Source organism: Myotis yumanensis, unplaced genomic scaffold (genome assembly GCF_028538775.1).
Source record: "Myotis yumanensis isolate MYYU_CA2020_CCGP unplaced genomic scaffold, mMyoYum1.0.hap1 SCAF_23, whole genome shotgun sequence".
In the NCBI taxonomy this organism is placed as follows: domain Eukaryota; kingdom Metazoa; phylum Chordata; class Mammalia; order Chiroptera; family Vespertilionidae; genus Myotis; species Myotis yumanensis.
This window is the reverse complement of record NW_027223774.1, coordinates 9,696,834-9,711,212: the sequence shown is the minus strand read 5'-3', so window position 1 is coordinate 9,711,212 and position 14,379 is coordinate 9,696,834. Positions and strand designations below refer to the sequence as shown.

General features: G+C 55.5%; 2 protein-coding genes across 3 annotated transcripts; both read left to right on the top strand.

The window, feature by feature from the left end:
- Positions 1-3,870: 3,870 nt before the first annotated feature.
- On the top strand, positions 3,871-9,238 carry BAX (BCL2 associated X, apoptosis regulator). 2 transcript variants are annotated; one of them, XM_070402027.1, is made up of 6 exons: positions 3,871-3,947; positions 4,486-4,537; positions 4,643-4,792; positions 5,352-5,487; positions 8,551-8,655; positions 9,074-9,238. In XM_070402027.1, the coding sequence occupies exons 1-6, from the start codon at positions 3,914-3,916 to the stop codon at positions 9,176-9,178; spliced, it is 582 nt and encodes a 193-aa protein (XP_070258128.1). In that variant the 5' UTR covers positions 3,871-3,913; the 3' UTR covers positions 9,179-9,238. The 2 variants fall into 2 exon arrangements, with proteins under 2 accessions (XP_070258128.1, XP_070258129.1); XM_070402028.1 differs by lacking the exon at positions 8,551-8,655.
- A 2,720-nt stretch (positions 9,239-11,958) lies between these two features.
- Positions 11,959-13,531, top strand: FTL (ferritin light chain). Its single transcript, XM_070402000.1, has 4 exons — positions 11,959-12,269; positions 12,431-12,577; positions 12,890-13,015; positions 13,215-13,531. The coding sequence occupies exons 1-4, from the start codon at positions 12,168-12,170 to the stop codon at positions 13,365-13,367; spliced, it is 528 nt and encodes a 175-aa protein (XP_070258101.1). The 5' UTR covers positions 11,959-12,167; the 3' UTR covers positions 13,368-13,531.
- The last annotated feature ends 848 nt before the right edge of the window (positions 13,532-14,379 follow it).

Sequence of the window (14,379 nt, the reverse complement as noted above, 5' to 3'; positions counted from 1 at the left end):
CGCCCTAGTCGGTCTGGCTCAGTGGATAGAGCGTCGGCCTGCGGACTGAAGGGTCCCGGGTTCGATTTGGTCAAGGGCATGTACCTTGGTTGTGGGCACATCCCCAGTAGGGGGCGTGCAGGAGGCAGCTGATCGATGTTTCTCTCTCATGGATGTTTCTGACTCTCTATCCCTCTCCCTTCCTTTCTGTAAAAAAATCAATAAATATATATATATTTTAAAAAGAGGTGGAGTCTCGTCCCCCTTCCCTTGAAATTGAGTGGGCTCATGACTCACTTGTAGCCCTTGGAACACAGCAGAAGTGACGCTGGATGACTTGAGGTTGGGTCAGGAAGGTATGTAATTCCTTGTGAGCTGAAATCCTCTTGAACTTCAGCCATCATGCGAGCAGTTCCGCTTCCTTGAAGCCACCAAGCGGTGAGGAAGCCCAGTGTACCCCACACCAAGAAACCATGTGGAAAGCCGTGAGGCTCCATGAAAACAGGTGTTTGATCAGATCTTGATCAAATCCAGGCTAAGCCTTTCCCAATGTCATCAACCATAGGCCAATGGAAGATAATGAAATGACTGTTGTTTTAAACCACTGAGCTTTGGCCTTATTACTTACATGGCAATTGCTAACCAGAAAAAACTGGTATAATTTTTACAACGTGAGAGATCGATTCAGCTTTAAGATGTCTAAGGAGAACTGGAACCCCCAAATCCTACCCTTTGTACAACTTTGGACTTGCCTCTGACCTCTGGCCTCTGACCTCCTCATCTGTACATAGGCTAATTTATCCTGGGTGTATTCGTTATCTGTTGCTGTGTAACAAATTGCCCCCAAACATTGTAGCTTAAAACAACAATAAATGTTTATTATCTCACACCATCTCTGAGAGTCAGAAATCCATGAGTGGCTTAGCTGGGTGGTTCTGGCTTAGGAGCTCATGAGGTTGCAGTCAGGGTGTTGGTGTGGACAGGTGTCATCCGAAGGCTGGACTGGGGCAGTAGCATGTGCTGCCAAAGTGGCTCATTCACATGGCTTGGTTCTGAGACACGTGTTTCTCTAGAGCAGTGGTTCTCAACCTCCCTAATGCCGTGACCCTTTAATACAGTTCCTCATGTTGTGGTGACCCCCAATTTCATTGTTACAAATTGAACATAATTAATGCATAGTGATTAATCACAAAAACAATATGTCATATATGTGTTTTCCGATGGTCTTAGGCGACCCCTGTGAAAAGGTCGTTCGACCCCCAAAGGGGTCTCGACCCACAGGTTAAGAACCGCTGCTCTAGAAGCTGACGGCTAAAGTGTCTTCACAACATGGCCTCTGTTTCCTCTAATGCTAGTGATTTACGGTAAGAGAGAGCAAGGCAGAGCTGCAGTGACTTATTATCTAATCTTGCAAGTTATACTGTCATTTTCACAGTGCCCTGTTAGGCACACTGGCCAGTCTTATTCGGTGTGGGGGGGTATGAAAACTTGGAGGTGAGACTCACGGGGGCCCATGTTGGAGTTGGACTAAACAGTTTCAATATAGCATCTTTCGTATTGTAAACAATTTTGACTTTGGGATTATCTAAAAAGTCTTCTCCCCTCTATTCACCAACTGTACTGTTTAGAGGTCTGTGGCTGCAATGAAACCCTTTCTTCCCTTTTCTGTTACTGAGGTAGAGGGAGAACTAATTTACTGGGTTCAAATAATCTATAATAATAAAAGGGTAATATGCTAATTAGACTGGATGTCATTCCGGATGTCCTTCCTGATGAAGCCGGGGCCAGAGGGAAGCCAGCCCAGGTCCCGGGTGTCAGAGGGAAGCCAGTGCCAGCAGCCGAGGGAAGGAAGGCCTACTCTGGCACGAATTTTCATGCACCGGGCCTCCAGTAGTCACAGAAAAATGCAGCTTCAAAGTTAATAGGAAACATCATTTCTCCCAAGGACATGTTTTCTTACTCACAGAGAAACTGTTCTCTAAAATCATGAAGGGCCCGGCCAGTGTGGCTCTGTGGTTGAACATCAACCCAGGAACCCAGAGGTCAGGGGCTCAATTCCTGGGCTCGACCCCCCAGTACGGGCGTGCAGGAGGCAGCCGATCAATGATGTTTCTCTCTCACTGATATTTCCTTTATTCCTCTCCCTTCCCCTCTCTCTAAAAATCAATAAAAACATAAAAATAAAATAAAGTCATGAAGTGTTGGAAATTCCATCAGTGAACATGAAACAGCCCATTCTGACCTGTTGGGTCTAAGCCATTTGACACAAAGTAGCAGCCTTGATTTTCAACCCAGGTGCAAAGCTGCCAAGGGATTCTGGACCCAGCAATACACTTCTCCATTCATCTTGTCGTTTCCAAGGGTACAGGACCCTGGAGGGATGCAGGACCCACCTGGTCCTTCACAGTCCACACCGGATGTTGAGCCTGCTTTGCTCTGAGCCCACCATCTAGCTGTCACCTAAATCCCACCCTTCCTCCAGACTCTATAACCCTACCTTCTCCTTGTGTGTCAAGATGCTCCATGGTGGCCCCAACCGGTTTGGCTCAGTGGATAGAGTGTCGGCCTGTGGACTGAAAGGTCCCGGGTTCGATTCCGGCCAAGGGCATGTACCTTGGTTGTGGGCACATCCCCAGTAGGAGGTGTGCAGGAGGCAGCTGATCGATGTTCTTCTTCTCATCGATGTTTCTAATGCTCTATCCCTCTCCCTTCCTCTCTGTGAAAAATCAATAAAAAAAAATATTTTTTAAAAAGATGCTCCGTGGTTGCTGTTGCAATGGGTCCAATAAACTTGACTTTATCAGACTATGTTCCTGGTGACTTTAGGCTGACGGACCGGAACACCAATAATCTGTTGCCGTGGCTCCCAGCCACCTTTGGGACATAGATCCTTTCTCTGTTTTCGCCCAAACCCTTCATCATCTGACCCCAGCCTATTTTCCAAATCCAAGTTCTTTCTTCTTATGATTATTTCTTTGTAAATGAGATGTAATAACTTCCATATAGTAAAGTGCACGTTTTATGTGTACGGTTCAGTGAATTTTTATTTATTTATTTATTTATTTATTTATTTATTTATATTTTAAATATTTTTACTGATTTCAGAGGGGAAGGGAGGGGGAGAGATATAGAAACATCAATGATGAGAAACAGTGATTGGCTGCCTCCTGCACACCTCCTACTGGGGATCAGGCCTGCAGCTTGCCCTTGATCAGAACCGAACCCAGGACTCTTCAGTCCGCAGGCTGACGCTCTATCCCCTGAGCCAAACCGACCAGGGCGTGAATTCTTAAATATGTGTATAGCGAGAAATCACCACCCAGACCCACATATGGCACATTTCGGGCACCCGGGGAGCCTCTTGGGGCCCCACCCTGTCTGTACCCATCCAATCTCTCACCAGAGATTAGTTTGGCCGCTTTCGAAGTTAAGATTTCTTTTATTTCCAGATAAACATTCACTGGCTTTCGTCATCCCAGGCGTCCTACCTCAATGAATGGTATTGTTGGCCTCTGCTGTTCCTCTCTGTTGTGTGCTGGAAGTTTCTTCTGCCCTGGAGGGTTCAAGTCACGCCCCAACCTTCTGAAAATATTGCAATGACGAACGAATGAATGGATGGAGGTATGGATGAAGGAATGGATGGATGGATGGATGAATGAATGAATGAATGACAGCTATACTGTGATTGCACGGGTGGCGGGGGGCGTGGCGCCAGGACCAGCTTCTGAAGGGCAGTGCTGCTGGCATTGTCACGTGACGAGCGCGGCCGGTGCCGCGCAGTGAGCGGCGGCCCTGCGGGGCAGAGCCCCGCGGCGGCCATTTTGCGGGGCGGTCACGTGGCGCGACGCACGCTCCGCGGGCTGTTCACGTGACCGGGGGCGTGCTGCAGCCGCCGGGGCAGACCCGGCGAGAGGCGGCGGCGAGAGCGGCGGTGATGGACGGGTCCGGGGAGCAGCCCAGAGACGGGGGTGAGGCGGGAGGCAGACGGGCGGGAGGAGGGCGAGCCCCTCGCCGGCCGGCCCCCCCTGATCCCGCCTGCGGGTCCCGGGGCGTGCGATCTTCCACGCACTCCGGCTCGGAAACTCCCGGGTCGGGCGCTGCCAGCCTCCCGCCCCCTCCTTCCCCGAGGTCCCCTGGCTCTCTGGCCTCCGCGCCCCGATCCCTTCCTGCCCGGGGCTCCGGGACCACCGATAAGCTGGGGACCCCAGAATTCAAGCCCCCGGGGCAAGCCCGGGCTTGTCGCCGGCGCCACTTCCTGGTGGGCGGGGCGGGTCTCCCCGGGGTCCCCTCGGGCCGGGATGCTTTCAGGGTTCCCGGAGTCTCCCTTCCCGGAAGAATGTGGGATGCGGGCCCAGGCTCCCCGCCTTTCTCCACCAGGGACCCCGTTGTCCGGGCCACCAATCACTTCACCTTCCAGGGACACTGACCTCCATCAGGGGCCATGAGCCCCCCCAGGCCCCCCAGGACCCATGAGTCCAGGCACCTCTTCCCTCCTCTCTCCTCCAGGGCCCACCAGCTCTGAGCAGATCATGAAGACAGGGGCCCTTTTACTAAAGGGGTGAGTGTGAGGGCTGATTATTGTGGAGCGGATTTGAAGCGTGACCCTCCCCCCCCCCCCCAGCCCCCCGTGCTGATGGTGCCCCCTCCTCCGTTCCCCCTCCAGCTTCATCCAGGATCAAGCAGAGCACATGGGGGGAGAGGCGTCCCAGCTGCCCCTGGGGCCCAGGGTCCCCCAGGATGCATCCACCAAGAAGCTCAGCGAGTGCCTCAAGCGCATTGGCGACGAGCTCGACAGTAACATGGAGCTGCAGAGGTGTGGCCCCCGGAACCCAGGAGTCCCAGCCCCCGGCCCCCGCTTCCCTGAGGAGCACTGAGTCCAGGTCCACAGCCCCCGGTTCCTGCAGACCCGGGGGTCCGGGCCCCGCCACCCAACTCAGCACTCTGACTCTCAGCCTGCCCCTCCCCGAGGATCTTTAAAAAAAAAAAAAAAAAAAGATTTTTATTGATTTCAGAGAGGAAGGGAGAGAGGGAAATATCGGTGATGAGATGGAGTCATTGATGGGCTGCCCCCTGCATGTCCCACACTGCACGTGCCTGGACCACCTATGACCTCCTGGTTCATAGGTCATCGCTCGACCCCTGAGCTAGGCCGGCTGGGCCCATAGGATCTTGAAACCCTCCTTCAGGGGTCAATTTCATTTCCCCACTTTTCTAAATGTCCATCTGGTCCCTTTCCCCTGCGTTGGCTTATTGCTTTTCATTTCAAAATGGCCTTGGGCCTCAGTTTTCTCATCGTTGGTCTATGGGGTGGAAGCCACAGCTTGCACACTCCGCCTGATCCCCTCCGCCACCGGCTCCCCTCTCGCCTGCAGGATGATCGCGGCTGTGGAAACAGACTCCCCCCGAGAGGTCTTCTTCCGAGTGGCCTCTGAAATGTTCTCGGACGGCAACTTCAACTGGGGCCGGGTTGTTGCCCTCTTCTACTTTGCCAGCAAACTGGTGCTCAAGGTGGGTGGCTCAGGGTAGGGAGCCCAGGAAGGCTCCCCTCAAACCCGCGGGGGACCTGGGAGGTGTGACATCAACCCCTGTGGCAGCCCAGACGGACCGAAGGAGACGGCTATGAGCCCGTTGTCTGCTCCTTCCTTCATGTATTCATCCCACTGATATTTACTGGGCCTACTATGTGCCATCCTGTACTCTGCACCCAGGATGCAGCACCAAACAAAGCGGGTTAGGTCCCTGCTCTCGGGGCGCTCACGTCGAGCGACGGGTGCTGAGAGGAGTAAGCTAGGGTGATGTGGTTTGGGGCGAATTGACCAGGAAAGACTTCTCAGGGGAGGTGACAGGAAAGCCCAAGTTGGAACGACAAAAAGGTGCAGTGACATATAAGGATTGGGGGAAAGGCGTCTGGAGCGGGCACAGCAAGTGCAAAGGCCCTGGGGTAAGACCAGACCTTATGGGTTGAGGAGGCCCTTGTGGTTAGAACCGAGTGAGGAGGGGAAAAGGGTAGGAGATGAGGGCAGGTTTTGAGGGGCCTGATGGGCCACTGTAAAGACTTCAATTTCACTCGGAGTGAGATGGAGTGATTAGCTGGTTTTATTTTATTTTTATTGTTTTAAATATGTTTTCATTGATTTTAGAGAAAAAGGAAGGGAGAGAGAGAAAGATAGAGAAAGATCGATGTGAGAGAGAAACAGCGATTGGCTGCCTCCTGCACGCACCCGATGGGGGAGAACCCGCAACCTAGGCGTGTGCCCTGACCGGGAATCGAACCTGCAACCTTTCAATGCAGAGAGGACGCTCACACAACCGAGGCACGCCCGCCAGGGCAATTGGCTGATTGTAAACAGGAGAGTGAGGTGACCTGATTTATACACTTAACATACTATTCCAGCAAGTATAGCAAAATGTTAATTGTAGAATCTAGGTTGCAGGCGTATCGTTGTTCACTGTGAAATTCTTTTAACTTTTCTCTGAAGATTCTCATGATAAAATATTGAGGGAAGTCCTAGCCGGTTTTGCTCAGTGGATAGAGCGTCAGCCTGTGGACTGAAGGGTCCTGGGTTCGATTCCTGGTCCGGGCACATGCCCGGGTTGCAGGCTCAATCCCCAGTAGGGGGCGTGCACAAGGCAACCGATCAATGATTCTCTCTCATCATTGATGTTTCTACCTCAATCTCCTTCTCCCTTACCCTCTGAAATTAATTAATGGGGAAGGGAAGCCCAACAAATTGTTCTGGCCATTGTGAGTAGAAAAAGGGATTATGGGACAGAAGTGCAAAAGCAGAGGAGCTGGGGCGGGGGCACTTATAGTAATTAGTCCTGCAAACAATGACTGACCTGGATTCAGGTAGTAGCACTAGAGGTGTGGAAATATATATATTTTTATATATTTTTTAATTGATTTCAGAGAGGGAGAGGAATAGAAACATGAATGATGAGAGAGAATCATTGATCAGCTGCCTCCCACGCACCCCCTACTAAGGATTGAGCCCAAAACCCAGGATAAGCCCTTGATTGAAATTGAACCCGGGACCCTTCAGTCCGAAGGCCAACACTCTATCCACTGAGCCAGACTGGCCAGAGCTGGAAATAGATTTTTTTAAAAAATATTTTTATTGCCAAAACCGGTTTGGCCCAGTGGATAGAGCCAGACTGGCCAGAGCTGGAAATAGATTTTTTTAAAAAATATTTTTATTGCCAAAACCGGTTTGGCCCAGTGGATAGAGCCAGACTGGCCAGAGCTGGAAATAGATTTTTTTAAAAAATATTTTTATTGCCAAAACCGGTTTGGCCCAGTGGATAGAGCGTCGGCCTGCGGACTGCAAAGTCCCAGGTTCGATTCCGGTCAAGGGCATGTACCTGGGTTGCGGGGACATCCCCAGTGGGAGATGTGCAGGAGGCAGCTGATCGGTGTTGCCCTCTCATCGATGTTTCTAACTCTCTATCTCTCTCCCTTCCTCTCTGTAAAGAATCAATAAAATATATTAAAAAAAAAAAGAAAGAAAATCAAGCCTTGATACTTTAAAAAATATATATATTTTTTTATTTATTTCAGAGAGGAAGGAAGAGGGGGAGAGAGATAGAAACATCCATGATGAGAGAGAATCATGGATCGGCTGCCTCCTGCACACCCCCCACTGGGGATCGAGCCCGCGACCCACGCATGTGCCCTTGACTGGAATCGAACCTGGGACCCTTCAGTCCGAAGGCTGACACCCTATGCACTGAGCCAAGCCAGCTAGAGCTAAAAAAATATATTTTTACTGATTTCAGAGAGGAAGGGAGAGGGAGAGAGAGATAGAAACATCAATGATGAGAGAGAATCACTGATTGGCTGCCTCCCGCACGACCCACATGGGATTGAGCCTACAACCCGGACATGCGCCCTGACCGGGAATCGAACCGTAACCTCCTGCTTCATAGGTTGATGCTCAACCACTGAGCCACGCCGGCCGGGCGAAATAGACTTGTGTTTGGGATATTGCGCTAGTGGGGTTGACTGTTGGCGGTGAGGTGAGGGGGACAGCAGTCATGGTGATGGTGGGCTGGGGACACCAGGAGGGGAGACGCAGCGGACAGAGTGGGAAGCGGACGTTCGGGGAAATGGAGAGAGGCCATGTATGCAGGCTGTGGAGTCATACCTGGCCTGAAGGTCAGAAGAGCCCTCTCTGGGGACGTGACCTTAGACCCGAGCTTGGAGGGATGAGGGAACGTTCCTTAGGTTGAGGCCCATTGAGGCCCGAGTATCAGCAGGAGGCGTTGGTGGGAATGAGGATGGGAAGGGCATGAGGCCCCGGAGAGCGGCCACCCATCGGATTATGTTCCATCAGAGCCTCACTCAGGGCCCACGGGCCGAGCTCTGCCTTCTGCTTTAGCCCCGGGCGCTGGGGAGCCACGGAAGGTGTGTGGGCAGGCAGCTGACAGTGGCCCGGTCCTGGCGACAATGTATGAAGCTGCTTCTGACCAAGGGGGAAGGAGGCTGCGGGGCTGCAGGAGGAGGCAGAGCTGAGAAGGGGGGCTCGAGGCGCGGGGGACCAGCCTGCTCCTGAGGCCCACCCACTCCCCCAGGCCCTGTGCACCAAAGTGCCTGAGCTGTTCAGGACCATCATGGGCTGGACACTGGACTTCCTTCGAGAGCGGCTGCTGGGCTGGATCCAGGACCAGGGCGGTTGGGTGAGGCCCCAAACCTCCCCCTTTTCCTCCGGGACCCCCCCCCCCCAAGCCCACCACAGTGGTGCCCCCTGCCCTCCGCATGTTCACCTCATCAGATGTGGTCTGTAAATGCATTGCCTTACCTATCTGATCAACCCTTGATTCTTCGGGGACAAGCTGACCTTTTTGTGACCTTGACCTGATGACCTCTGACCTCCCGGTGACCCCTGACCTGCCGCCTACTTTCTGCCCTCCCTGGTGCCTCCACTTCTGGAATCCTCAAGTTCTGTGATAACCCTTTGACCCCAGCTCTTGAATACCTGTTAGTCTTCGGCCCTTTGCCCCGGCTCCCGCCCTCTGACCTCTTCCTGACCCCCCCCCCCCCCCCCGCCCTGGCCGGAGGCTGCCTCGCCGAAGTGACCGATGTCCCTGTCCCCAGGACGGCCTCCTCTCCTACTTCGGGACCCCCACGTGGCAGACCGTGACCATCTTCGTGGCCGGGGTGCTCACCGCCTCCCTCACCATCTGGAAGACGATGGGCTGAGGCCACCAGCCGCCTTGGACTGTGTCTTTTCTGCATAAATTATGGCATTTTTCGGGGAGGGGTGGGGACTGGGGGTCAGGGGCCTTTTTCTTACTTTTGTAATTATTGGGGGTTGGGTGGGGAGGAGTGGTTGGGGGGGGGCAATAAACCTCTTTCGGGCCACACTCCTGCGTCTGAGTCACTGGGCCCCGCCCCGGCTGTCGGCTGTCGCAAGAGACCGGGCTCCCCGCGCTGACACATGGTTCAGACGGTGTCCTCTGGGGGTCAGTGGTGCCACAGGTCCTGGCCCTGCCCTCCAGGAACCTGCAGTCTTGAGAGGGAATGGAGGTGACTTCCGATCACTTGTGTCACAACTTAGGGTGTTGACCAAGACAGAGGAGCGCAGGGTGCAGGGGGGCGGGCGGAGGGCAGGGTGCAGGGGACAGAGCAGGCCTCCTGCGCCCGGAAACCTCCACTATATGGCACGTTGCACATTTACTGAGGTGGAGCCGGCGGGAGGAGCGAGGTGGGGTGCTGATCGGACTTGGGATGACTCGGGGAGCAGGGGGAGCTACTGGAGGTAGGAAAGCTGCCTGGAGGCTAGGATGGGAGGGTCCTAGGGAGCAGACCAGGCCCAAACCTGTGTGGGGGCCACAGCCGGAGACGGGCTCCCCAGGCTGCGGGGGGAGCAGCTGGAGGAGGAGGCAGGCGCTCTGGAGTCTGGCCTGGTAACTGGGTGGGGCGTCCAGAGCGGAGCAGGCCCCAGGGAAGATGAGCTCCTTCAGGCCTAGTGCCTGTAGACACCAAGAGAACTGGGATGAGAGAGGGGGAGCCGCTCGGTCACAGGGTCTCGTCGCTTTCCCCCAGGCCCTGTCTCTTTCTAACTGTCCCCCTCTCTGTCCCCTTCTTTCTCTGTCTCTGTCCCAGTCTCTCTGGGTCTCTGTCCCTCGCTCTGTAGGTCTGTCTTCCTCCATACTCCAGGAGCTCCGACCCCCAGATGTCCGTCTGTCCTCCCGATCATGTTGGTCTCACCCCCTTCCTCTCCTCCCTGTGAGCACCCTGAGGTTAAAGGTCTATAGGCTGCGGCGTGAAACCTGGTGAATGTGTAACTCAGGCCGGCGGTGGCAGTGTGCCTGGGGCAGCTCCCCTCCCCTAGGGGCTGTTCCCAGAGTTTCCCAGCCAAGGGAGATCTGTCTGGCAGATAAGATAGCAGGGAGGGGAGACTGAGTCACCGCCCAGAGAGGGGACCATATGGCCACAGGCAGCAGCCCCAAGGAAATAACGGGGGGACCAAACAGACAGTGAAGTCAGACAAAGCACACTCCAGGCTGCACTTTAGGGGAAGGGGCCAGACTGGGGTCAGAGCCAGCCAGGCCTGGTTCCCAGGGTCCCCCGGGGGCCGGGCAGCCGCTCACTGGGAGATGAGGTCAGTCAGCAGCCCGCCCCCGCCCTCCTGCCTGAGCCCCTTCCTGAGCTGAGTTCAGCATGACTCAGCCCTGCTGTGCTGGCCACTGGCCCAGACACCCCTGCAGGACCCCAGGCACCAGCAGGGCCCTGCCTCTCCCCGGTCAGGGGCACCCGGCCTGGGCTGCTCGGTGCGGCTCCTGGGAAGTAGTGTGAGGGCCTGGTCCAGTGCGTCCTGTCCTTTCCCCCCACAACAGGGCTCTCCCTGGAGGCTCCGTCCTGGTCTGGGTCAGCTCCGCCTCCCAGACCCCAGCCTGGACCTGGCACAGTTGAAAAATGTACTTTGGCCGAAGACAGACAGACGTCCCATCCGCAGGCCCCCCTGAACCCAGGGCTTCCCTTTGTGACTTAGGAGCACGTGTCAGGCGAGGCAGGGACAACCTGAGAGAGTCTGCTTCAGAGCCAGAGGGCGTCCCAGCGTCTCTGGCTGCCCTCCAATCGGTCTCCAGGAAATGCAGCCTCAGAGAGACCCCAAAGCTCCCGTGGCGTTTCACCCCACCCCATCGCAGCTCCCAGAAAAACAGTGGGCCTCTGAGAGGGCCCTGAGGCATTCCAAGGGTCCCAGACTCACTCTCAAGGGCTCTCCAAGACCCCCTTAAAAAAAATACACCCTACGTACTAAGCTTCCAAAAGCACCCTCTCCCCCAGTCTTGGGGTGACACCAAGGCTCTAGAACCCCTTCTCTTTTAATCTTGCAGCTCGCCTCAAGGGCCTAAAGACCCCCAGGAAGTTTCCAGAAAAAAAGGTCTTCCACTGCGAACATTAAGGCAAAAAATAAAGTAACCCCACCGTTGAGCGAACCCCAGGGCTCCCCTCCAACCCATCTTTCAGAGAGACCCCCAAGGTTCCAGAAACACCACCTCACTGTCTTCCAAACTTCCCAGTGATCTGGGGAACCCTCAGCTCCCAAAGCAGACCCCAGTAATTGGGAGGCCGCAGGGTTCCAGAAAAGCCCATGCTCTCCCAGAGAACCCCAGAATCCAACCTACTTTCCTGAGGCACCCCCACAGGATCAATCTCCAGGGCTCCCAGTGTCTCCATTAATCTGCCTACTAGAGACCCCCAGAATCCCTTGACTACCCCGAATCAGCCCGGACCCTTGCATCCCCCCCCCCCCCCCCCCCCCCCCCGCCATCACCTCCCCTCCGATTCCCCATTTCACAACAACCTCGAGCAACAGGCGCGTGACTTCCCCACCTCCCAGGCGGGGTCTGGGACTCCTATCTGCTCGGGATTGGTCACTGGGGGGCCCCAGGCCCTGCCCACCAGCACCACGGATTGGTCCATTGCTCCCCCTGCCAGGGGCCCCAGGCGCTATAAAAAGAAGGCGCCTGGCCCCAGCCCCTCGCAGCGCACTCGGAGCTCCCGGATCTGTCTCTTGCTTCAACAGTGTTTGGACGGAACAGACCCAGGGACGCCCCCTTCTTCCAGCCTCCGGCCACTCTCCTGCGTCTCATCTACTCACCACCTTCAGGACCACCCCCGGGACCAGCCTACACCGGTTGTTTTTTTTTGTTTTTTTCTACCTTAAACTCCTTATTGCAATATGAGCTCCCAAATTCGTCAGAATTATTCCACCGAGGTGGAGGCTGCGGTCAACCGCCTGGCCAACCTGCATCTGCGGGCCTCCTACACCTACCTCTCTCTGGTAAGGGTCCCCGGGGCACCCCTGGCCCGGGTTCCCCACAACTGCGCACCTCGGGCTCTGCGCCCGCGCGGCCCTCTTTGTTCTGCTGGGCGGAGGGCGGAGTCTGCACGCCCGGCCTGGCCTCCCCGCTAAACCACCGTTCCCGCCATCTCTCTCCGCAGGGCTACTATTTCGACCGCGACGATGTGGCTCTGGAGGGCGTGGGCCACTTCTTCCGCGAGCTGGCGGAGAAGAAGCGCGAGGGCGCGGAGCATCTCCTCAAGTTGCAGAACAAGCGCGGCGGCCGCATTCTCTTCCAGGACGTGCAGGTAAAGAGCGTGTGGGCCTGTGGACTACATCTCCCAGCAGCCCCTGCGCGCGCACGGGGTGCCGTCGCCCCCCCCCCGCCGTTTAGGCGCTGCGTGGGCTTCTGGGAGATTTTTTGATCTGTGTGGGTTCTTGTGGCTAGAAATGGAGGCGCAGAGTGGTCTTAGGAGCGGGGTGGGGTGGGTGGGGGGGATAAGTAGGGGGGTGCTAGACGTCTCTTAGACTAGGCCGTTTGCCCCTGCAAATGTTGGGGGATGTAGTTTTTAGTCCTTTGCGGGGTATGTGGCCGATTCTGAGCCTTCTGTCTGGCGTAGAAACCTTCCCAGGATGAGTGGGGCAAAACTCAGGACGCCATGGAAGCCGCCCTGGCCTTGGAGAAGAACCTGAACCAGGCCCTTTTGGATCTGCATGCCCTGGGTTCGACCCGTGTTGACCCTCATGTAAGTACCCCCTTTATTCGAGTCTGCCCATCCCAAGACCTTCCCTGGAATAGAGCTTATATTCTAAGCCTTGGCCTCACTTGGGCAAATTTCCTTGTGAACAAACGTCGCTCCCCCATCTGTCTGTCTGTCTGTCGTTCCCCCGTCTGTCGCACTGTTATCTGCAAGTGGCAGCATTGTCTCTTCTCCTATCACTCAGCTCTGCGACTTCCTGGAGAACCACTTCCTGGATGAGGAGGTGAAACTCATCAAGAAGATGGGCGACCACCTGACTAACATCCGCAGGCTGGCCGGCCCCCAGGCTGGGCTGGGCGAGTATCTCTTCGAGAGGCTCACCCTCAAGCACGACTAGGAGCCTTTGGAGCCCAGAGGCCTTTCCGAGGCCCCCCCTGCACCCCCCTGGCGTTTCTGGCTTTTACCTGAACCTCTTCCCGAAACTACTAGACATTCCTTTAACCACCCTGGAGCCCTCTCCCATGCATTGGACCAAATGAGACAATAAAGCTTTTTGCAACAGTTGGTGGTTTTGTGTGTGTGTGTGTGTGTGCGCGCGCGCGGTGGGAGAGGAGGCGGGATCTGATTTCGCCAGGCTAACGGCACTGGGCTGGCAGGGAGGGAAGATGGGATCTCGCCAGCCACCTGCGGAGGTGTTTGTAACGGTTCTCTGAACGGCCCCACCTCCAGGGTGGAGCCCGGACTCCAGGGAGGGGCTGGTGGCTGCGAACAGACACTTAGGAATACCAGACAGAAACCATACTCTTTTAGTCGCCCAGTGCTGGGCCAAACTGGCTGTCGGGGAGAGAGGCCTAGAATTGCAGCCCCTTTATATGGGTGAGTGGAGGGTATTAGTATGTAAGTAGCCCATGGCCACCAGGAGGCACACCCACACCTGACCTGCTCCAGGCTGCTTGCTGCCTTTACTCCAATTCAAGGCAGGCAACGGAGAGACACAGTTGGGTGAATCTGAGGGGCTGGGAGCACATGATGGGCACGAGCTGCTGAGCCAGGGATCAGGGGTCAGCACGGAAACGGGGAAGTGAAACGGGGCCAAATCATCCGAACGGGAACTGAAGAAATTTGAAGCTGGGTCCCAGTTACACAGTGACCCCCTGCCCTTCCCTGTTTGGGGGAGAAGAACCCAAGAGGAAGTGGCTGCTGGACACACCTGTTCTTTCTGTCCACTCAGCACCACGTTCCTGCTTGTCACTCCACTCTGATGGCGACTGGTGCTCCTGGTGGGGGAAGGCTTGGGTGCATGTCACCAACGCAGCGGCCGACCGGAAGGATGAGCACACATCCAAATCCAAACGTCGGAGGTATTTACTCCCCTGGAGAGCAGTTGGTGCAGAGATGTACTATGACCT

Coding starts and splice junctions, on each gene's coding strand:
- BAX (XM_070402027.1), top strand. CDS start 3,914: ATGGACGGGTCCGGGGAGCAGCCCAGAGACGGGG. Junction 4,538..4,642: donor GGGGCCCTTTTACTAAAGGG/GTGAGTGTGAGG, acceptor TTCCCCCTCCAG/CTTCATCCAGGATCAAGCAG. Junction 4,793..5,351: donor AGTAACATGGAGCTGCAGAG/GTGTGGCCCCCG, acceptor TCTCGCCTGCAG/GATGATCGCGGCTGTGGAAA.
- FTL (XM_070402000.1), top strand. CDS start 12,168: ATGAGCTCCCAAATTCGTCAGAATTATTCCACCGAGGTGGAGGCTGCG. Junction 12,578..12,889: donor TTCTCTTCCAGGACGTGCAG/GTAAAGAGCGTG, acceptor TGTCTGGCGTAG/AAACCTTCCCAGGATGAGTG. Junction 13,016..13,214: donor CGACCCGTGTTGACCCTCAT/GTAAGTACCCCC, acceptor CCTATCACTCAG/CTCTGCGACTTCCTGGAGAA.